Source organism: Heptranchias perlo, chromosome X (genome assembly GCF_035084215.1).
Source record: "Heptranchias perlo isolate sHepPer1 chromosome X, sHepPer1.hap1, whole genome shotgun sequence".
Classification (NCBI taxonomy): domain Eukaryota; kingdom Metazoa; phylum Chordata; class Chondrichthyes; order Hexanchiformes; family Hexanchidae; genus Heptranchias; species Heptranchias perlo.
The window spans coordinates 17,180,661-17,205,352 of NC_090370.1; the positions used below are offsets into that span (position 1 = coordinate 17,180,661).

Below are 24,692 nucleotides of genomic sequence, written 5' to 3' on the forward strand. Positions count from 1 at the left end.
ATGCCCATGAAACCAGATCCCAGCATGGAGTCAGCAGCACCTTTGGGAGTGGGGAAGTTAGGGAATAACCCCTTTGTGCCTGGGTTTTGTCAGGATTTCTACTCACTGTGTTGTCTTTGAGCAGGAAGGCGGAGCACTGCAGTCCAGCCAGCAGCATTTTGTGCGGGTTCCAAGCAACGGAATCAGCCCTAGGGAAAAAAAAAGTGCGAGAGAAGTGATTGGTGTTGGCATGCCGAGGTCCTCAGCTCACAACTGGCATTGATTCCCAAATAAACCAGGAAACGCTTTGAAGAGCGGCCAGCGTTTGAAGGGGAAGGCTCATGCTTTGGGCAGGAACACTCCCCAGTCCTGCTGAAAGGTCCCATCCAAACATTCACCTCACATTGCCTTCAGATGCTGACTGACCTATGTATTTTCAATTATTTTTTACATTTCAGAATCCCACCATTCACATTTTTTTTTTAAAAAGCTATCTAATTGTTCCCACTTTAAGAAAAAAAAAGTATTTCCTCCCTCTCCTTGGATTTCCTCACAATGCACCAGTTCTTGGCTATGGCAGCAGTGAGCGGCCTAGGCCAGACCTCTCCTACTGGAACTCTGCACCAGCAACTACAGATCAAACTCGGGACAGATGGCAGCCAACATTTGCTCAGAACCTCCATGTCTGGGTCTGTTGTAGATACCAAGAGGTGGAATTGAGGAATGACTGGCACCGGTTCGCTGCCATTTTGAAGGCACAGGAGTCAAATCCTCACTCAAGAGGACTTTTTTTTTAAAAAAGGAAACATTACACAAGTGTTGCGTCTACTTTTAATACAAATTGCCAATGTGGACAAATGAAACATTTAACTCTCTGATCTCCCCATTTCCCCCCTCATACTCAACAAAAATGCATAAGATCAACCATGTGTTTGAACTGTACGCCCAGTGTTTCCATTTATATTCTCCACCACTCTCCTCACACAACAATTTGCATTTATACAGCGCCTTCAATATAGAAAAACATCCCAAGTCTCTTCAGAGGGGTATAAAAAAAGGACACAGAGCCATTAGAGATATTAGGAAGGGTGATCAAAAGCTTGGTCAAACAGGTGGGTATAAGAGGAAGAGGGATTTAGGGAGGGAATTCCAAAGCATGGAGCCCAGGCAGCTGAAGCATTGGCCACCAATGGAGAGGCAAGGTTGGGTGGGGGGGTGGTGGTAGCACACGAGGCCAGAGTTGGAGGAACGCAGAGTTCCTGGAGGGTTGTAGAAGGTTACAGAGATAGGGAGGGGCCAAGCCATTGAGGAATTTAAACACACGAGATGAGAATTTTAAATCAACTAGGGACCAAGAGCCAATGTAGTTCAGCAAGCGCAAGGGCGATAGGAGAGCAGGACAACGCAGGATAGGATACGGGCAGAGTTCTGGACGAGGTGCAGTTTACGGAGGGTGGAAGATAGGAGGCCGGCTCGGAGACCATTGGAATAGTCGAGTCCAGAGGTAACAAAAGCGTGAATAAGGGTTTCAGCAGCAGATGGGCTGAGGCAGAGATGGGCGACGTTATGGAAGTGCAAGTCAGCGGTCTTCGTGATGGGAGCGGATATGGGGGGGGGGGGGGGGGGGGGGTCGGAAGATCAGCTCAGGGTCAAATAGGACGCCAAGGTTGCAAACAGCCTGCGACAGTGGCCACGGAATCGGTGGAAAGGGTATGAAGTATAACCAAAAGGAGGCTTTGGTAAGGGGTAAGGGGTAAGGTGTCATAACTATAAGCCAAGTCTCAGTCTCATGATGCCAATACAATCGTCCACAAGATCATGAATGGCAAGAGCATGGTTTACAAGTGTAGGAAAATAGGGAAAAGGGAATTGCTGGTAGAGTCAGAGGGGGCAGTGGTGGGTGGGGTAAGTGGAATTTGATGGAGGCTGACTAGATTAGGCCGCTGCGGGCACGCTGGGTGGGAAGGTCATCGAGACAGGGGAGAAGAGGTAGTTGGAGGTGCTGCTCGCAAGGAGGGAACGAGGGGTGCATCGCTGGGCACAAGTAAAGGGGGTGCTGCAAAAGCTGGAATTCCTTGGATGAGAAGATAGATTAAAATTATTAGAGTTAAAAAGAGGAATATCACAAACCTGAGGCTAATAATACAAAATAAAATAAAGCTAAATTTAGAAAATATAGAGGAGAAGCAAAAGAGATTAAAAGGTTAAGAGGAAGTCTGAAGACAGAGTGACAGGGAACGTAAAGGGAAATAATAAATGATTTTATAAACACAGAAAATAAAAGAATAATTAAAGGAAGGGGAGGGACAATTATTGGAGATGAAAAAGTAAATCATCTTAGGGAGGATGAAGGAATGGCGGAGATACTAAATGAGGACTTTGCCTCCGTTTTCTCAGGAGAGTGTGGTAGTGGGAATGAAAGGGTTTAAGAGGAGGAGGTGGTGCAATTAGACAGGGTAATGATAGGTAAGGAAGGAGTGCTGAAAATATTGGTGGAACTCACAGGGGAAAAGGCACCAGACCCTGATGGCCGTATCCTACAATGATGAGGGGTCAGAGAGGGAATAGCAGTGGCTCTGACCACAATCTTTCAAATATCCTTGGATATGGAAGTTGTGCCAGAGGACTGGAGGGTTTTCAATGTAACACCGCTGTTCAAAAAGGGAGTGAGGGATAAACCAGGTAACCATAGACCAGTCAGCCTAACATTGGTAGTGAGTAAGCTTCCAGAGGACATAATATAAATGGGATAAAATTAATACTCACCTAGAACGACAGGTTAATTAAAGACAGCTGGCATGGATTTGTAAAAGGTGAGTTGTGTCTGACAAATTTAATAGTCCTTGAGAAAATAATATTGTATTGATAAAGGATTTGCAGTGGATGTTGTGTGCATGGACTTTCAAAAGGTGTTTGATAAGGTGCCACATAGGATAAAGTTGTTCAAAGAACAGAAGGGAGTTCTGGTTAATGAATGGAGGGATCTAAACCGTGGTGTCCACCAGGGGTCAGTGTTGGGACTATTCACTTCGCAATATTCCATAAAGAACGAACTTGCATTTCTATAGCCCCTCTCAACCTCAGGATATCCCAAAGTGCTTTATAACCAATTAATTACTTTACGTGTTGTAATGTAGGAAATACAGCAGCCGATTTGCACACAGCAAAGTCCCACAGGCAGCAATGAGATAAATTACCACATAATCTGTTTGTGATGTTGACTGATAAATATTGGCCAGGACACCAGAAGAACGCCCCTACTGTTCTCCGAATAGTGGCAGAGGGATCTTTTACATCCACCTGAGGGGGAAGACTGTGTCGCACCTCCAACAGTACAGCATTCCCTCAGGACTGTACTGGGAGCGTCAGCCTAGATTTTGTGCTCAAGTCTTTGGAGTGGGACTTGAACCCACAACCTTCTGACTCGGAGACAAGAGTGCTACCAGCTATAGCTGATGCGACATAAATGATCTGGCAACAAGTACCATGTGGATGATTCTTCTCTGCCTCCTCCCGATATCCCCACCATCACAGAAGCCAGTCTTCAGCCAATTCAATTCACTCCACGTGATATCAAGAAACGGCTGAGTGCACTGGATACAGCAAAGGCTATGGGCCCCGACAACATCCCAGCTGTCGTGCTGAAGACTTGTGCTCCAGAACTAGCTGCGCCTCTAGCCAAGCTGTTCCAGTACAGCTACAACACTGGCATCCACCCGACAATGTGGAAAATTGCCCAGGTATGTCCTGTCCACAAAAAGCAGGACAAATCCAATCCGGCCAATTACCGCCCCATCAGTCTACTCTCAATCATCAGCAAAGTGATGGAAGGAGTCATCAACAGTGCTATCAAGCGGCACTTACTCACCAATAACCTGCTCACCGATGCTCAGTTTGGGTTCCGCCAGGACCACTCGGCTCCAGACCTCATTACAGCCTTGATCCAAACATGGACAAAAGAGCTGAATTCCAGAGGTGAGGTGAGAGTGACTGCCCTTGACATCAAGGCAGTATTTGACAGAGTGTGGCACCAAGGAGCCCTAGTAAAATTGAAGTCAATGGGAATCAAGGGGAAAACTCTCCAGTGGCTGGAGTCATACCTAGCACAAAGGAAGATGGTAGTGGTTGTTGGAGGCCAATCATCTCAGCCCCAGGACATTGCTGCAGGAGTTCCTCAGGGCAGTGTCCGAGGCCCAACCATCTTCAGCTGCTTCATCAATGACCTTCCCTCCATCATAAGGTCAGAAATGGGGATGTTCGCTGATGATTGCACAGTGTTCAGTTCCATTCGCAATCCCTCAAATAATGAAGCAGTCCGAGCCTGCATGCAGCAAGACCTGGACAACATCCAGGCTTGGGCTCATAAGTGGCAAGTAACATTCGTGCCAGATAAGTGCCAGGCAATGACCATCTCCAACAAGAGAGAGTCTAAACACCTCCCCTTGACATTCAATGACATTACCATCGCCGAATCCCCCACCATCAACATCCGGGGTCACCATTGACCAGAAACTTAACTGGACCAGCCACATAAATACTGTGGCTACAAGAGCAGGTCAGAGGCTGGGTATTCTGCGGCGAGTGACTCACCACCTGACTCCCCAAAGCCTTTCCACCATCTACAAGGCACAAGTCAGGAGTGTGATGGAATACTCTCCACTTGCTTGGATGAGAGCAGCTCCAACAACACTCAAGAAGCTCGACACCATCCAGGACAAAGCAGCCCGCTTGATTGGCACCCCATCCACCACCCTAAACATTCACTCCCTTCACCACCGGCACACCGTGGCTGCAGTGTGTACCATCCACAGGATGCACTGCAGCAACTCACCAAGGCTTCTTCGACAGCACCTCCCAAACCCGCGACCTCTACCACCTAGAAGGACAAGGGCAGCAGGCACATGGGAACACCACCACCTGCACGTTCCCCTCCAAGTCACACACCATCCCGACTTGGAAATATATCGCCGTTCCTTCATTGTCACTGGGTCAAAATCCTGGAACTCCCTTCCTAACAGCACTGTGGGAGAACCGTCACCACACGGACTGCAGCGGTTCAAGAAGGCGGCTCACCACCACCTTCTCAAGGGCAATTAGGGATGGGCAATAAATGCCGGCCTTGACAGTGACGCCCACATCCTACGAACGAATAAAAAGTTATGAGGAGAGAAGAGAGAAATGGCGATCTTTTCATTAGAACAGAGAAGGTTAAGAGGAGACCATAGAGATGGTCAAAATTACAAGGGGCTTTAAGGTCAATCAGAAAACTGAAATGCTAGAGGGGAGAAATTTACCACAACCAAAAGAATGAAGGGAGAGGTTAGGAGAGTTTACTTATAGAATGTTGTTCGGATCTGGAATGCCCGACCAGAAACAGTGAGGGGAGCAGAATCTATAATAGCTTTTGAAAGTAGATAATTTGAAAAATAAAAATTTTAAAAGAGGGTACGGGAAAAGGGCAAATGGAGATTAGGACTAAGGGGAGAGCTCTTTCAGAGAGCCAGCACAGGTACAATGGGCTGAATGACCTCCTTCTGTACTTAGTATTTTGTGGTTCTTGGGATCAGCCCTGTGACTCTTTTCTACACAGTCTCCAGCACTTGAACGTCTCCCTTGTGGCGCACGCGGACCAGAACGGGACACGGCCCCCAAGGTGGGGTCTGACCAGAGTTCTGTACAGTTTGATCGTGACTCCCTCTGACTGGTATTCTACTGTTGTTAAATATCCTATTGCCGTTGCTGATTTCTGCTCTGAATTGTTTGGACATGTTGAATGTCGAGTTTATGGAGACTCCATGCCTCTTTCAGCTTCATCCGTCACTATTTCAACACCGTTCATGGAGTATGTGTGTTGCCTATTTTTACTTCCTACGTGCCGTACTTTACGCTCACATTAAATTTCATCTCCCAACAATCCCAACCAGTACATTCTGCATTTTATTTCTAAATCCAGGCAGTTCCACAAGTGCAGTGGCTGAATTCTCAAAAAAAAAGCCACTTAACCATTCAAACCATAGAATATCCTCCTAGTCTAAAACAAAGTTGCTATCAGTCTTATGGAATAGAAACCATCACAAAACAACATCCAGGCATGCTCCAGAAAGTTCCACTGAGGAAAGTTTAAGAAGCTGCAGTTTATCTGATGTATACAACCTCTCTGAAGACAAATACTAATAAACACTGTGACTCTCTGAAATCATCAGATCAGAAAACTTTGCTGCCTTAAATTCTGTAGACTGAAAGCTGTAGACTGCAGGAAGATATCAATGGACTGGTCAGATGGGCAGAAAAGTGGCAAATGGAATTCAATCCAGAGAAGTGTGAGGTAATGGATTTGGAGAGGGCAAACAAGGCAAGGGAATACACAATAAATGGGAGGATACTGAGAGGTGTAGAGGAAGTGAGGGACCTTGGAGTGCATGTCCACAGATCCCTGAAGGTAGCAGGACAGGTAGATAAGGTGGTTATGAAGGCATATGGAATACTTTCCTTTATTAGCCAAGGCAGGGAGGTTATGCTGGAACTGTATAAAACACTAGTTAGGCCACAGTTTGAGTACTGCATACAGTTCTGGTCACCACATCACAGGAAGGATGTAATTGCACCAGAGAGGGTACAGAGGAGATTTACGAGGATGTTGCCAGGACTGGAGAATTTTAGCTATGAGGAAAGATTGGATAGGCTGGGGTTGTTCTCTTTGGAACAGAGGAGGCTGAAGGATGATTTAATTGAGGTGTATAAAATTACGAGGGGCCTAGATAGAGAGGATAGGAAAGACCTATTTCCCTTAGCGGAGGGGTCAATAACCAGGGGGCATAGATTTAAAGTGATGGGAGAAGGATTAGAGGGGAGCTGAAGAGAATTTTCTTTCACCCAGAGGGTGGTGGGGGTCTGGAACTCACTGCCTGAGAGGGTGATAGAGGCAGAAACCCTCAACTCATTTAAAAAGTATCTGGATGTGCACCTGAAGTGCTGTAACCTACTGGCCACGGACCAAGTGTTGGAAAGTGGGATTAAACTGGGTGGTTCGTTTCTCAGCCGGTGCAGACACGATGGGCCGAATGGCCTCCTCCTGTGCTGTAAATTTTCTATGATTCTAAATTCATGTGCGACAAACAGTGGGAGAAAGTAACATGTAATTGATTGGTTCTTATAGGCCTACCAATTGATTCAGTATCAACCAATCCTAGAGAAACTGGCAGCACTTCAGAAGAGGGAGATCAAGAGAAAAAAAATCTTGAAGATACCGAGGCACCTCAATGGGTGAGTCTTTTAATAAATGCCCCCTTTGGGACGGAGCTAAACAGTGCACACAGCGTCCTACTGATTGCTGAATTGCAATAGTTCCCACCTCTCAATCCCAGTCAGCAGGTGTCGGTGTTTCCTGGAGATTAGGGCACTTCCACCCCAGGCTGCCTGAGAGAAAGAAAGAATAAAAAGGAGTGAGAAACAGCGAAGGGAAGAGCACAGCGTCCAACAGCATTCACACCCCGACAGCAGGAAACGGATAGGCAGCTGGACAGGAGACAGGCCCAGCACACAGCCTCCAGGGTGACTTTTGACAGGGTTAAGTTGTTGCACACACACTGCCCCTGTTGAAGATACAAATCACCACTACCACCAGCCATTTCCAACCAATACTCTACTATGGGGTGGCGTTTACCCTGAGAACTAATTCTAACAGTACAAATTAATAAATAGCTCTTTGGTACTGTTCCGTGAAAATGTGTCCGCTTTGACTCTTCCCCCAGTCTGCTGGCAGTGTCACACTCCTCCTACATCTGTAGGCAAGGAGAGGGGGAAAGAGAAAGGGTGAGATGAGGTAAGGAGGGAGGAGGCTTGTGTGGAGCATAAACACCAGCATAGACCAGTTGGGCCAAATGGCCTATTTGTGTGCTGTACATTCTACGTATAAAAAAGTGGACAGCTGCCCCCTGACCTTGCACCCTCTCAGAGGGCAGGTGGAGAGCTGCTTCCTCCAGGTGGGGATGGGGCAGAGGGAGCAGTGGATAGTGGATAGTGATCAGGAGCAGGAACCCTGGCTAATTTCTCTTTCAAGTATTAGACTTTTAAGTGGAACACACCATTACTGGGTCCTTGAATGTGTTGTCGCCTCCCAAATCCATGCCCATCTCTCCCACAACTCCATTGTTTGAATCCCTCCAAAATCAGGTTTCTGCCCCTGCCACAAATACTGAAACGGCCCTTATCAAAGTCACAAATTACATCCTATGTGACCATGGAGTGCACTCCCTCCTCGTCCTTCTCAACCTCTGGAGCCTTCGACACGGTTGATCACACCATCCTCCTCCATCATCCAGCACAGAATCACCTGCAATGGCTTCTCTTCCACACCGTTACCTCTGGAGTCCCCCAAGGATCTATCATTGGCCCCTTCCTATTTCTCACGTACATGCTACCCCTTGGCGACACCATCCGCAGACATCTTATACTGGTGTTTAATTCCCTCCGTGGCCTCTCCCCTCCCTTTCTCTAACCTCCTCCAGCCCCCTATCTCCGTTCCTGACTCCAGCCTCTTGTGAATCCCCCCACTCCACCCTTCGCGGCTATGCCTCAAGCACCAGGCCCCAGGCTTTGAAATTCCCTTCCTAAACCCCTCCACATCCCTCTGCTCCTTTAAGGCCCTCCTTAAAACCCACTTCATTGCACTCCTCCTTTGGCTCAGCATCCAATTTTTGTCTGATTACACCTCAGTGAAGGGCCTTGGGATATTTTTCTACATTAAGGACGCCGTAAAAATGCAAGTTGTTTTTACTTCAGTGCGTGTATTCTTGGGTGTATTCCCAGCTCCTCTCATCTGCATAGGGTGTGAAATGCAGAGGAAGAGGCAACCTTCCAGATTGGAAGGGGCTGCAGTTCTTTCCTAAGACTCCCAGCAAGGACTCAGCACCCTCAGGAGTGGAGGGAGGGGTGAACTGGAAGGCTCATTGAATACAGGTGTGAAAAATTAATCAGAAATACTGTCATATATTGGTCCATAGACACCTCCCTAGAGGAGGAGGAGGAGGAGGAGCACAAACGCATGCTTTGGGTCCCTCTGAAACCCAGATACACACTGTCCACATAATCCGACACATGTAATTCCATTCAAAAAGAAAACATAGAAAATAGGAGCAAGAGTAGGCCATTCGGCCCTTCTGGCCTGCTCTGCCATTCAAAATGATCATGGCTGATCGTCTAACTCAGTACCCTGTTCCCGCTTTTTCCCCATATCCCTTGATCCCTTTAACATTAAGAAATATATCTATCTCCTTCTTGAATACATCTAATGACTTGGCCTCCACTGCCTTCTGTGGTAGAGAATTCCACTGGTTCACCACCCTCTGAGTGAAGAAATTTCTCCTCATCTGTTCTAAATGGCATATCCCATATCCTGAGACTGTGACCCCTCGTTCTGGACTCCCCAGCCATCGGGAATATCCTCCCTGCATCTAGTCTGTCTGGTCCTGTTAGAATTTTATATGTTTCAATGAGATCCCCTCTCATTCTTCTAAACTCTCGTGAATACAGGCCTAGTCGACCCAATCTCTCCTCATACAGCAGTCCTGCCATCCCAGGAATCAGTCTGGTAAACCTTCGTTGCACTCCCTCCACGGCAAGGACATCCTTCCTCAGATAAGGAGACCAAAACTGCACACAATACTCCAGATGTGGTCTCACCAAGGCCCCGTACAACTGCAGTAAGACATCCCTTCTCCTGTACTCAAATCCTCTTGCAATGAAGGCCAACATACCATTCGCCTTCCTAACTGCTTGCTGCACCTGAATGCTCACTTTCAGCGACTGGTGTCCAAGGACACCCAGGTCTCGTTGCATCTCCCCTTTTCCCAATCTATCACCATTCAGATAATACTCTGTCTTTCTGTTTTTACAACCAAAGTGGATAACCTCACATTTATCCACATTATACTGCATCTGCCATGTTCTTGCCCACTCACCCAACTTGTCTAAATCACATTGGAGCCTCTTTGCATCCTCCTCACAGCTCACATTCCACCCCAGCTTTGTGTCGTCTGCAAACTTGGGAATATTGCATTCAGTTCCCTCATCCAAATCATTGATATATATTGTGAATAGCTGGGGCCCAAGCACTGATCCCTGCGGTACCTCACCAGTCACTGCCTGCCACCCGGAAAAAGACCCATATATTCCTACTCTCTGTTTCCTGTCTGTCAACCAATTCTCAATCCATGGCAGTATATTCCCCCCAATCCCATGTGCTTTAATTTAATGGAACCCAAACACATGCTATTTGCAAAGCTATGAGCTACAGAAATGTATGTTCTAACTGGTCACCAGTGCTCAGGCAGACCAGTAACCAAACAAAACTGATCACAAACTCTCAATATTAAAAAAAAAAAAGGGGTCTGGCTTGTCCTCCCAGCTCCAGATCTTTGGTAGGGTGCGCCACTTCTGCCCCATCTTTTGTCTATGGCCCTGAGCCTGGTTCATTTGCTGGAGTCAAGGTCATGAACATATAGAGGAAGGGGAATTACTCCAGCACCCTCACACAGCGGAGGTTGATTGGCAGTGCCGCCAAAGATTTGGGAGGAAAGAGTTTTTAAAAAGATAGTAAAAAGCTTTTAAGATTTGTGCTTTTCCTAATGCAATCGACTGCTCTTGCACTAGGCAAACCAGCCAATTAAGTTTTAATATCCACTACACCCCTCACTGTGTCCCATAGCAAAGCTGGATGCCAGGCATGCACCAGCAATGCTCGTGCCCAACATTGCTGGGGTGCAAATCACAGGAAATACATCAACCTGGCATCTGCCTCAAAAGAACATAAATAGGAACAGGCATAGACCATATGGCCCCTTGAATCTGCTCCACCAGTCAATAAGATCATGGCTGATCTACCTCATTAAAATATGCCCACCCATATTTGGACAGAAGTATTATATGCCCATCACTTCTGGCTGAAAAATCTCACAAGCGGCATTTGTTGGCACAGAACCATCAGAACATCTCCCCATCAATTCCCCTCCCTCCCTCCCTCCCAGGTTACATTGTTACCAGTCAGGAGAATTGGCCCGAGAGCCTTTCTGAAACAAAACCGATCTTGGATCAGTTACACCAGGTGCATTACTGTTCACACACCAGCTGTAATCACTGGCCCCTACCTTGATCACCCTACTTACATCAACGTGAAGCCAGATTCCATGCTTTTCGCAGATATCCGCAATTTCAGGCAGGGGATCAAACGCTCCGAAGACAGTTGTTCCAGATGTAGCAGTCACCAGGAATGGAACCGCTCCCTGAAACCAGAATAGGGTTGAAGAACCAACACTGGCCATGCTGCACCCCTTTTATACAGAACGCGATCAGGGAGAAGTGGCTTACTAAGCTGGAGGGGCCCCACTATTGCCATGTGTCCCACTTACACTGCTGGGTGGATTTCACAGCACCATCAATAGAGAAACAACTGGTCACGGGCAATCTTCCACACACACACAGGTGCTTAAGTCGTGATTCGGTGTCAGGGGAGGGTCCCCAAAGACCAGCAATGCAAACCTCACACTGCTAGACATAGCACTCAACCCATCTGAGGCATTCACACACAGCAAGCTCCCAGAACTTGCATCTCAAAAAGGGACTTGGTTAAATCCACTCAAGGTAATGTGCGACGACAACATTGTTACATCGGAGGCCACGTTCCACTGTCCCATCACATCAATGGAAAGCAATCTGTTACATTGAGGGAAGTGGACACAGCCACTCAAAATCACCATGCAGTGACTGGTGAACCGTACTCCTTCTTAATGTCCTCCTTCCCACCATCCCAATGTGAAACAGAGCACTAGATTCCCCCAGTCTGTGCTGATCTCAGTCAAAGCAGTCATGGGGTTGCTACCACTGGCCTCAGTGCTCCTGGTTTGGGGAAGGAAATTAGCCAGGCATGGGCATCTGTTTCAGCTGCAATACCCCCATCCCATGGTCAAATAGCCCATCAACACATTCCAGATTCACACATGGAGAATGACCACTTGGGTGAGATAATGGAGGCTGAGTGGTGTCTGTAGAAATTGCTAATGGCAGGAAAGTAGGGGAACAGGTGAAATCGGAAAAACCCCACAAACATTGCCCATTTAGCGTAAATGGGCTTTACCTTGGACTTTGCTGTGGAAATTTGCTCTTCCAGGTGTGTCGGAATCATCCTCCCCCTGTTCAACGTTAAAAAAAAGTTATTTCAAGCATAGTACAGACCGTCCCAGTGAAGGCAAAACACCCTACAGGTAAATAGATGAGAGATTAATAAAATTAAAACAAATCATAAACCCCACCCCCCCCAAAATCAACATACCTTACTTCCCGTGTTACCATTTAACATTGAAACTACCCGTGCAAACATTCTATAATATGCCATGTCCCCGTGCAAACATTGCATCTCACGGTTTCTTGATAATCAACCAAATCACTCAAAATACTTTTTCTCTAACAAATCTCATGTCCAAAATACGACTTTAAACAAAAAGGAAAATGATTCAAAACATTTTTATTTCACAGTAACCGTTAAATTTAATCAAATAAATTTCTTTTGTGCCAATAATTACGCAATTAAAAGTTTTTGCTTCAAGGCCTCAGCCGGTCTCAAAACTTTGGGCTTCAAATGCAAATTTTTACATCAGAAAAGTTGCAAAGTTTCCAACTGGATCGGAGCATTGTCATTTGCAGAATTGCCCCCAGCATGCAATCTGCATCAGGAGTTGAAGGCTAGAGGGGTGAGTTACCTCATCTGATGAGGATTTGGGTTTCTTTGAAGGTATTTATTTTGGAAAAAGCAAATAAACAGAGACTGAATTCTCATTTCAGGCTGGTCTCATTTAAAATATTAACTTTTTTTAAATTATGAAATTTTCTGTCAGACAAGACCTCTGATTACCACACCTGAGATTAGCATAAGCTGTCATTTCTTTATCTTCCCGTCAATAAAGCTGAAGTTTAGAGAATGGATCGCTTTTTCCTCAATTGAAAAGGTTGAAAATTCAGTTATAAAATCTCTTGAACCATGTTTAGGGGTTGAAGGATCTTTGTTTAAAAATCACAAACTGCATAAATAATAAATTGAGTGTTTTATGAAGTCATTTTGTGTTTATGGAAATTTATTTTCATTATAAAGGCTGCACAAGTCAACAAAATCACTAATGGTGCAGTGATTGCTGTAAAGCAGAATGTAAAACCAGTCGGATGGACTTTCATTGTGCACCTTTAATGACCACAGGACATCCCAAAGTACTTCAATGTGTAAATGGCAGGGTCATTATTAGCACAGTAATTATTGCAGTGTCCGGCAAAGGGATGATAGAGATGAAATGTATTTAGGTGGTGAGAACATATGTAAACTTACTGTGCAATTCAAGAAGAAAAGAATACCTTTACTTAAAAACAGAAATTGCTGGAAATACCCAGGTCAGCAAAATATATTAAAAAAGAGGGGACATGGCAAAAACATTTGAAACAAGGACCCATCACACACACTAGTAAGAACGAGCTTTCACAAGGGCTATCCCCAGTTACTGAGGCCAGATCTACTCAGAGCCAGGCAGTCCATGAACGAGCTGTGCTGGTCAGGAGTTCAGCACGTGCTGGGTGCATGAGGTTAGAACCTCAGTGTATCTGCTCCTGTGGATTAAAGAGCAGAGGCTGGACCCTGGACCAGAGAGTTCAACAAGGGCAGGACAATGGGTTGAGGAAAGTGCCACTCCACTCCTGTCAGTAGAGGAAAGAGATGGACAGCGGGAGATTCAATGGACCAGCAACTGCAGTTGGACAACAACCAAATCAGATCAGAGAATATACAGTGTCATTCTGGTCTGAACATTATTTCCAGTTTGTGCGTTGATCACCATGGAAACATCACATTAATACAAAAACCGCAGAATAATTTGGTAGTGAAATCAACAGACTGAAATCACATGCCATTTCATTAAAATGGTCACAAGCGTCTCGTAGAATCATTCAGCATAGGAGTCCATTCGACCCATCATGCCTGTGCTGGCTCTTTGAAAGAGCTATCCAAATTAGTCCCACTCGCCTGCCGTTTCCCTGATAGCTCGGCAAATTTTTCCTTTTTAAAAAGTATTTATCCAATTCCCTTTTGAAAGTTACTATTGAATCTGCTTCCACTACCCTTTCAGGCAGTGCATTCCAGATCATAACAACTCTGCATAAAAAAAAAAATCTCATCTCTCCCCATCCACCTCCCAAGGAGATCTCACGCTGTTTGGGTGGATGCAAAACAAACTTTTAAAAGTTCCCAGGTAGTTGGTCAGTTTGAAGGATCTTACTGCTCACCCGGATTGCTCAGTAATGAAATCACTACAGTCCGTGTACTCTCCCCAGAGCACAGCAGGATACTTCCCAAACAAACTCTACTGCTAGAATTGGTAATGGGAAAGAGATGGCAACAATTTTAGATGACTTTAAACGTGTTGCTAAAGTCTGACAGCTTCCTCCACTTTGAGCCTCACGGTGGGTCTTTCATACCCTGCCAGAGTTTGGAACAGATCCCCAGGAAAAGCAGTTGAGGTTGCGGTGAATCAGACCACCAAGGCTGAAAAGAGTGAGAGATTGTGAGGGACAGGAGAAACAATGGTTCGGTGAGTTTCGGTTTTAAGTGCCTGTAGATTGCATGGGAGGAGGGGGTGAAGACTGAGGGAGGTGAGTAGCTCTGCAGGGAGACCCTGGTGAAAAAAAAAGATTGTGCAATGGTTCCTCTTTGACCAAGCTTTTAATCAACTGTCCTAACATCTCCTTTGGTGTGAGTACACTCATGTGAAATGCCTTGGGACCTTTTATGATGTTAAAGGTGCTATATAAATGCAAGTTGTTGTTGGGTCAACACAGTGAGGATGGAAGGAGAGGGAGAACATGTAAAGTGGGAGGTTTGAAACCTTGGAATACTTGCAGTTCCTCCTATTGGAGTCTAAGTACCTGTGTTCCCCAACACCACACCAGCTAGTAACACTGCACAGCGCTTGCACACTTGGGACTCACCTTTCATCTGCTTTTACCATGTACACATTGTCTGTGCCCAGACCCTGGAAGGCAGCTCCTTTAGCCAAAGAGTAATGGCACTGTGGAGAAGCAAAGATCAAGAACAGAGTTATTTTATACAGTCTTCAAAATAGCCACTGGTTCAGTCCCATTTGCTTGCTGCTCTTCCCAGACTGTCTCCCAGTTCCACCCCTGCCGACTGCTGCTGAAAGAGGGGATTGAAAGTCACTGCGGACTGTGGGGTGGGAGAGAAGAGAAAGAGGGGAGGGGAAAAGGCAAGATTGGCAGCAATGTTGTTCTATGGCATGGCGATTACCAAATTAACAATTTTAAACTGATTTAGCTATCAGGATTAGTAACAGACAGACCAATATCTATCCACAACAGCCTGCAAGAAATCCACACAAATTTTGCCCTAAATTTTCCACTGTGCCAGCACTGGAGTGTTGGGTCTTTCTGCAGCTGAAGTGATGACAACCTTTGCCCCACTGCATTTTCAACAAGAACTTGCATTGATATAGCACCTTTAATGGAGGAAAAAAGTCCCAAAGCGAAAGGCTCATAGAACCGAATTCGATATGAAAAAAGATGGGGTCAATCAGGAAGTAGTGATGAAGTGACACCAAGCTAGTGTTTTAAAAGCCTGAAGTTTACAGAAGGAAGGAAACAATTAAAGAGCCAAGAGCCTCCAGGGAAAAAATGATTGGAGTTGGAGAGAGAAATGAGTCTGGATAGTAACAAAGTTGCAACGTAGGGAGAAGGAACAAGTGACCAGTTATTCGGAATTTAGGAGAAACGACAGGAAGGTTCAGAGGAGCACTGACTAGATTATCATCACAAAACTAAAAACAAGAAAGGTTGCAAGGAAGAGGCTGGGATGCTCGAGGTGAAAGGGGGGTCATCTCTCAGGTGACAAGCTTTTTCCTTTATACCCTGCCCAAGAGTGAATGGTAAAAGGAGCCCTTCCCACATGCGGGAGCAGGACTCAAGTCCTGGACAGATATAAGCTTTATACAGAGAGCGAAGAGCTGTTAAGGGGAAACTAAACTTCTTCGAGACAGCTTTACGAATGGAGGAGATGCAAGCATAGCATCTGAGATCAGAGGAGATAGTGAGGCCAAGAATGGTGATTATTGGAGCAGGTCTAAGGGTCGAGACATCAAAGTCTGGGAGCAGCATGGAAACAGTCTTTGAGCAATTGAAAAAAAAACGACTTCCATGAACAGATTGAAGGGCACGGAGATAAAAAAGGTGAGGGCAGGAGGACTGGAGAAGGAAGTGGACAGGATCCTGATTTGAGGAGCTATGAAGATTGGAGAAGTGCAGAATATGACATGGAAGCAAGAGATATGGTGGGTACAGTCTAGGGTGTCTTGGAGGCCATGGTGGGCTATGAATGTTTTGGTTCTACCTATATATTGCTTGAAATGTTGATGGAGAGAAGGAAAAAAATAAGGGTATGTCAGTGCTGCACTGCAAGGGAGGCTGGCCGATCCCACGTAGCAGGTCACGTGACCATTGTGATCTCTGTGCAGCCCACCTACCCCACCCCCCCAGCCCAACCACCACTGCCCATTGAAATACATGGAGCTGTCCAAGCTGTAAAAATAGGTCACTTTTTAAAATCAAAACAAGAACGCATCACTCCAAATACATGAGACGTCACAGGCCCGAGGAGTCGTCCCAGCCTCCACTCATTCTTCAGTGGTGTGAGGGGACCCTATTGTAATGCAAAAATGGGGAATTCTCATCAATAAACAAAAAGTATACAAAAAAAAACCATCTACCACAAAAATAGCCTCTTTTGAAAGCAAGCTAGGAATATTGCTGCCTCTCGAACGGATCAGTTTCACCTGACCAAGTTCCTGTTGGGAAACTACAAATAAAAGATTGTCTTCCTATTATGCAGTGAAAACTGGGTGTGGCTTTCATCTTATCCACTCCTGGTGCCAAGGTCTCTGGCTCAGGGACTAGATCTTGCCCACATTGCCCAATTCCCATATCTTCTCCATCACAAAGACCATTACTTCCACCTCCATAACATCATCCAATCCGAAACTAGGGTCCTAAATCTAAACCAAGGAAACTACAAAGGTATGAGGAGTGAGTTGGCTATGATAGATTGGGAAGCTTCATTAAAAGGCATGATGGTGGATAGGCAATGGCTGACATTTAAGGAATGAATGCATGAATTGCAATTATACATTCCTTTCTGGCACAAAAACACAAAAGAAGCGGGCCAACCATGGTTAACAAAAGAAATTAAGGATAGTATTAGATCCAAAGAGGAGTCATATAAAGTTGCCAGAAAAAGTAGCAAGCCTGAGGATTGGGAGCAGTTTAGAATTCAGCAAAAAAGGACCAAGAGGTTGATTAAAAAGGGGGAAAATAGAGTATGAGAGTAAACTTGCAAGGAACATAAAAGTGGACTGTAAAAGCTTCTACAAGTATGTAAAAAGAAAAAGATTACTGAAGATAAAATGTAGGTCCCTTACAGTCAGAAATAGGAGAATTTAAAATGGGGAACAGGGAGATGGCAGAGCAATTAAACAAATACTTTGGTTCTGTCTTCATGGAAGAGGACACAAATAACTTCCCAGAAATGCTAGGGAACCAAGGGACTAGTGAGAAGGTGGAATTAAAGGAAATTAGTATTAGTAAAAAAAGTGCTGGAGAAATTAATGGGACTGAAAGCTGATAAATCCCAAGGGCCTGATAATCTGCATCCCAGAGTACTAAAAGAGGTAGCCATGGAAATAGTGGATGCATTAGTTGTCATCTTCCAAAATTCTATAGATTATGGAACAGTTCCTGCAGATTGGAGGGTGGCAAATGTAACCCCGCTATTTAAAAAAGAGGGAAGAGAGAAAACAGGGAACTAGAGACCGGTTAGCCTGACATCAGTAGTGGGGAAAATGCTAGAGTTTATTATAAAGGATGTGATAACAGGACACTTAGAAAATATCAACGGGATTAGACAAAGTCAACATGGATTTATGAAAGGGAAATCATGTTTGACAAACCTACTGGAGTTTTTTTTTTTTTTGAGGATGTAACTGGTAGAATAGATAAGGGAGAACCAGTGGATGTGGTTCATTTGGATTTTCAGAAGGCCTTTGATAAAGTCCTACATAAGAGGTTAGTGTGCAAAATTAAAGCACATGGGATTGGGGGTAATATACTGGCATGGATTGAAAATTGGTTAACAGACAGGAAACAATAGGAATAAATGGGTCTTTTTCAGGGTGGCAGGCAGTGACTAGTGGGGTACCGCAGGGATCAGTGCTTGGGCCCCAGCTATTCACAATATATATCAATGATTTGGATGAGGGAACCAAATGTATTATTTCCAAGTTTGCTGATGACACAAAACTAGGTGGGATTGAGAGTTGTGAGGAGGATGCAAAGAGGCTTCAAGGCGATTTAGACAAGTTGAGTGAGTGGGCAAATACATGGCAGATGCAGTATAATGTGGATAAATGTGAAGTTATCCACTTCGGAAGGAAAAACAGAAAGGCAGAGTATTATTTAAATGGTGATAGATTGGGGAATGTTGATGTACAAAGGGACCTGGGTGTCCTTGTACACCAGTCACTGAAAGCAAACATGCAGGTGCAGCAAGCAGTTAGGAAGGCAAATGGTATGTTGGTCTTCATTGCAAGAGGATTTGAGTACAGGAGCAAGGATGTCTTACTACAGTTATACAGGGCCTTGGTGAGACCATACCTGGAGTATTGTATGCAGTTTTGGTCTCCTTACCTAAGAAAGGATATACTTGCCATAGAGGGAGTGCAACGAAGGTTCACCAGACTGATTCCTGGGATGGTAGGACTGTTGTATGAGGAGAGATTGGGTCGACTCGGCCTGTATTCACTCGAGTTTAGAAGAATGAGAGGGGATCTCATTGAAATGTATAAAATTCTGACAGGGCTAGACAGACTGGATGCAGGGAGGATGTTTCCCCTGGCTGGGGGGTCCAGAACGAGGGGTCACAGTCTCAGGATACAGCATAGGACATTTAGGACTGAGAGGAGGAGAAATTTCTTCACTCAGAGGGTGGTGAACCTGTAGAATTCTCTACCACAGAAGGCTGTGGAGGCCAAGTCATTGAATATATTTAAGAAGGAGCTGGATAGATTTCTAGACACAAAAGGCATCAAGGGGTATGGGGAGAGAGTGGGAATATGGTAGATAGATAGAGGATCAGCCACGATCTTATTGAACGGCGGAGCAGGCTCGAAGGGCCAAATGGCCTACTGCTGCTCCTATTTTCTATGTTTCTACGTCCATCTCCGCCCCGCCTCAGCCCATCTGCTGCTGAAACCCTCATCCTTGCTTTTATTACCTCATCCACCCATGGTAAACTTTAGTTGATTCAAAAACTCTGCGGCCCGTATCCTAACTCACACTAAGTCTCGTTCACCCATTATCCCTGTGCTCGCTGCCCTACATTGGCTCCCAGTCCACCAATGCCTAGAATTTAAAAATTCACATCCTGTGTTCAAATCCCTCAATGGCCATGCACCTCGAAACCGCTAACCACCTCCATCCCTACAACCCTCCGAGAACTCTGCGTTCCTCCAACACTGGCTTGTTGTGCATCCCCCACTTTCTTCACCACACCATTGGAGCCTGTGCCTTCAGCTATCTATTCCCAAGCTCTGGAATTCCCTCCCGAAATCTCTTCGCATCTCTACCCCAAGACAGTCCTTAAAACCTCTCTCTCGGACCGAGCTTTTGGTCACCTGTCTGAATATCTCCTTATGTGGCTCGGTGTCAAATTTTGTTCAATTATGCTCTTATGAAGCGCCTTGCAATGTTAATCGTAGCAGGACACCATTCAGCCCATCGTGCTTGTGCCAGCTCTTTAAAAGAGCTATCCAATTAGTCCCATTCCCCTGCTCTTTCCCTATAGCCCGGTAACCTTTTCCCCCCTTTAAATATTTATCCAATTCCCTTCTGAAAGTTATTATTGAATCTGCTTCCACCTCCCTTTCAAGCAGTGCATTCCAGATCATAACAACTCACTGCGTTAAAAAAAAAATGTTTCCTCATCTCCCCTCTGGTTCTTTTGTCAATCACCGTAAATCTGTGTCCTCTGGTTACCAACCCTTCTACCACTGGAAACAGTTTCTCCTTATTTACTCCATCAAAACTGTTCATGATCTGGAACACCTATCAAATCTCCCTTCTAAATTCTAGAGAGAAACCCCAGTCTCTCCACATAACTGAAGTCCCTCATCCCTGGTACCATTCTAGTAAATCTCCTCTGCACCCTCTCTAAGGCCTTGACATCCTTCCTAAAGTGTGGTGCCCAGAATTGGACACAATACTCCAGCTGAGACCTAATCAGTGTTTTATAAAGGTTTAGCATAACTTCCTTGCTTTTGTACTCTATACCTCTATTGATAAAGCCCAGGATCCCATATGCTTTTTAAAAAAAAAACAGCCTTCTCAATTTGTCCTGCCACCTTCAAAGATTTGTGTATGTGCACCCCCAGGTCTCTCTGTTCCTGCACCCTCTTTAAAATTGTACCATTTAGTTTATATTGCCCCTCCTCATTCTCCCTACCAAAATGTATCACTTCACACTTCTCTGCGTTAAATTTCATCTGCTATGTGTCTGCCCATTTCACCAGTCTGTCTGTGTCCTCCTGAAGTCTGTTACTATCCTCCACATTGTTTACTACATTTCAGAGTTTCATGTCATCTGCAAACTTTGAAATTATACCCTGTATACACGAGTCCAGGTCGTTAATATATATCAAAAAGAGCAGTGGTCCTAATACTGACCCCTGGGGAACACCACTGTATACTTCCCTCCAGTCTGAAAAACACCCATTCACCACTACTCTCTGCTTTCTGTCCCTTGGCCAATTTTGTATCCACACTGTCACTGTCCCTTTAATCCTATGGGCTTTAATTTTGCTAACAAGTCTATTATGTGGTACTGTGTCAAATGTCCTCTGAAAGTCCATATACACAACACCAACCGCACTACCCTCATCAACCCTCTCCGTTACTTCAAAGAACTCGATCAAGTTAGTCGAACACAATTTATTAGCCCATATTTTTCCAAGTGCCAATTAATTTTGTCCCAGATTATTGTCTCTAATAGTTTCCCCACCACCGACATTAGACTGACTGGCCTGTAATTGCAGATTTATCCCTCTCCCCTTTTTTGAACAAGGATGTGACATTTACAATCCTTCAGTCCTCCGGCACCATCTCCATATCCAAGGAGGATTGGAAGATTGTGGCCAGATCCTCCGCAATTTCCACCCTTACTTCCCTCAGTAACCGAGGATGCATCCCATCTGGACCGGGTGACTTTTCTATTTTGAGTACTGCCAATCTTTTAAGTACCTCCTCTTTATCTATTTTTATCCTCTCCAATATCACTACTACCTCCTCCTTTGCTGCTACAATGGCAGCATCCTCTTCTCCAGTGAAGACAGATGTGAAGTATTCATTTAGTACCTCAGCCACGCCCTCTGCCTCCACAAGATGATCTCCTTTTTGGTCACTAATCAGCCCCAACCTTGCTTTGACTACTTATATGTTGATAAAAAGACTGGAGTTCTCTTTTGTTAGCTGCTAATTTCTCATTCTCTCTCTGCCCCTCTTATTCCCTTTCTTTGATCTCCTCTGTACTTTCTGTATTCACCCTGGTTCTCTACTGTATTATGAACCTTTCATTTATCATAAGCCTCCTTTTTCTGTTTCATTTTAATCTCTATATCTTTAGTCATCCAGGGACCTCTAGCTTTGGATGCCCTTCCTTTCCCCCTCGTAGGAATGTATTTACTCTGTCCCCAAACCATCTCCTCTCCTTGAAGGCCTCCCATTGTTCAATTACTGTTTTGCGCCTCAATTTTTGATTCCAATCCACCTGAGCAAGATCCCTTTTTAACTCACTGAAATTTGCCCTCCTCCAGTTGAGTATTTTCACATTTGATTCTTCCTCGTCCTTTTCCATAACTATTCTAAACCTAATGATATTATGATCACTGTTCCCCAAATGCTCCCCCACTGAAACATGCTCCATTTGCCCCACTTCATTCCCCAGAACTAGATCTAGCACGGCTTCCTTCCTGGTTGGGCTAGAAACACCAATCATGAAAGTCCTTGAACATATTTCAGGAATTCCTCCCCCTCTTTGCCCTTTACACTGTTACTGTCCCAGTCTATATTGGGATAATTGAAGTCACCCATTATTACTATTCTATGGTTCTTGCATCTTTCTGTAATTTGCCCTGCAAATTTGCTCCTCTACCTCCTTCCCACTATTTGGTGGCCTATAGTATACACCTACTAGTGTAATAGCTCCTGTCTTTGACCCCTCAACTACATCAGCCCTTTCCATTGCTTTAATAATTTATTTGATCAATACTGACACCCCCCCCCTCCAACTCCTTTCCTTCCCTATCTTTCCTGAATACCTTGTAGCCAGGAATATTAAGTACCCAATCCTCCCCTTCTTTGAGCCAGGTCTCTGTTATTACCACTATATCAAGGTCCCATGTGACGACTTGAACCTGCAGCTCACCAACCTTATTTACCACACCACGTGCGTTTACACACATGCAAGACAATTCAAGATGAGTTTGGAGTGCATTTGCCCAGTTTGATCCCTCCTATTTCTGAACTATTCTTACTCTAGTGCTATTTCTCTCTCCCAGTCCTCTGTGCACCTTGTTTCTCTTTTCTACTGTTTCATTCTGGTGTCCACCTCCCTTCCAAATTAGTTTGAACCCTCCCCCACAGCACTAGTTAACCTCCCCGTGTTAAAGGCGCTATATAAATGCAAGTTTTGTTGAGCAATACCAGAACTGTCGCTTCTCAGGAGTGCCAGGTCGTCATAAAAATTACATGGGTCTCGTGAAGCAGAATGGACAGGCATCAGGCAGTGTTAGTACAGTGTAAGCCGTGGAAATCAGCGTGAGTTGACACAAAAAGCAAGAGATTGGGATCTCACGAGGGGAAATTATGGTTGAGGCCTCACTGTTGGGAGAGGCAGCGAGATCGCATATTGTGGGGTGAGGCTGTAGTTATGGTACATCACTGCCTGGTTCCTGGAAACCGCTCAGCCAAGGCTTGGCCAGTGTTGACAGGAGTCACTCCAGCCCCAACATTCTCGTGGGGACCTGCTCCGATTGATACAAAGACAGGAGTGTCTGAATCAGTTCTGGGAATGTTTCTCAAAGACACTGGCTGATGGTCTATACATCCCCCCCTTAAACTGATGTCACAACGAGAGAAAGCAGAGCACAGAATGGGAATCCAAAAGAGCCATGCGACCACAATCCTCTCCCTCTCCCTCAGAGATGAGCTGTGTCGCTCTTCCAACCCCTGACTTATTAACCCTCCCGCATCACAATTCCCCGTGACAACAACAGGTGACGTTAGTCAGAGTAAATTCAGCGTTTAGGGCATCACTATTAAAATAGCCACCACCTTGTGAGGCACTTCTATCACAAGAACGAACGCACCTCATCCCCACCCCGGTAACAAGTGCCAACCTTAAATGATGATATTCTTGGGCTGAGACAAACACTGTATTGTAAAGAAAAAATCTCAGTGCAAAATAATTCCTTATTAAAAAAGGTCCACTGAAGCAGCTCAGGCCGTGAGACAATCCCTGCTAAAGAACTCACCTCTTCGGAGGTAAAGATTGCTAGTCTCGGCACTTCCCACAGGCCTTGCTTTTTGATTTCAGGGAAGAGCTTGTATCTGGCCACATTCACTGCGTACATGTTGGAGATGGAGCCTCCTGCAGACAGAAGAGTCACACAATAACACACCTTGCTGTTCGAGTGACTGTACTAATTTCTAATAAACTCTTGTTCTTGTCTTGATAACTCTCTAGACACTTGTTCAGGAGCTAATCCAAATCGTGCAAAACTTACATGTTATGTGTGTTCAATTGTTGGCACCTCTTACTGGTTTTACACACTGCTGAGGTTTGAAGGGATTGCTGACTGGTGGAGGGGGTGTTACTGCCTGTGGATATAGCAATATGCTTGTTGATGATGCATCTTCTTTTATAGATTGTCAAAGGTGGTGGTAATCATCTCCTTTAGTGGTTGCACCGTTACTGTGTATGTGGAATGGAAGGATTGAACAACTTGTGGTCAGTTTGAGACCGATCACTTTGATCAGAATCTGTACGACACCAGCTGAAGCAGAGTGTGGAGCTCACCACTTTTATACATGTTCCTTTTTTTAAAAAAAAGTAATTATGGTGTTGAGTATGATCAATACAATCTGATCCACAGTGTTGTTTCTCTAACATCCACCCCTCCAAAGTTTTAGTGGGCCCCGAGCACAGTTTCTTATCCTATGAAAGTTGATAATGATCCCAATCCTGGAATTTTGGGTTGCGCACTACTGCGTCCTGAATTTCTGGGATCACACTGAGCTTCTCCAATCGCAAACCCTATTCATGAACATAGACACCAAGACGCAAATCGTAGGGCAAGTTTTGGCTTTGAAAGCACTATCGTTTCTAAATGTACACCATTACGATTACACTCTCAAGGTGACTTAAAATGACAGTACCACCAATTAGTTAAATAGAAACTGCACTCCAGCCAACAGTACTAAATCGCCGGCACAGGATGAGCCTCTTCCTCAACACGTAGTGAGAAAATTACATCCGAGAGAATGAAGTACGGCTCACAGGGAAGAATACT

At 45.1% G+C, this 24,692-nt stretch overlaps 1 protein-coding gene across 1 annotated transcript in view; it reads right to left on the reverse strand.

The window, feature by feature from the left end:
* Positions 1-24,692, reverse strand: part of csad (cysteine sulfinic acid decarboxylase) — a 77,418-nt gene that overhangs the window by 18,983 nt on the left and 33,743 nt on the right. The window contains exons 6-11 of the mRNA XM_067976790.1: positions 23,655-23,770; positions 14,998-15,077; positions 12,110-12,164; positions 11,142-11,258; positions 7,331-7,395; positions 107-188 (exon numbers count right to left, since the gene is read on the reverse strand). Coding sequence (XP_067832891.1) covers positions 107-188; positions 7,331-7,395; positions 11,142-11,258; positions 12,110-12,164; positions 14,998-15,077; positions 23,655-23,770 — 515 coding nt within the window. The remainder of the gene's footprint in view (positions 1-106; positions 189-7,330; positions 7,396-11,141; positions 11,259-12,109; positions 12,165-14,997; positions 15,078-23,654; positions 23,771-24,692) is intronic.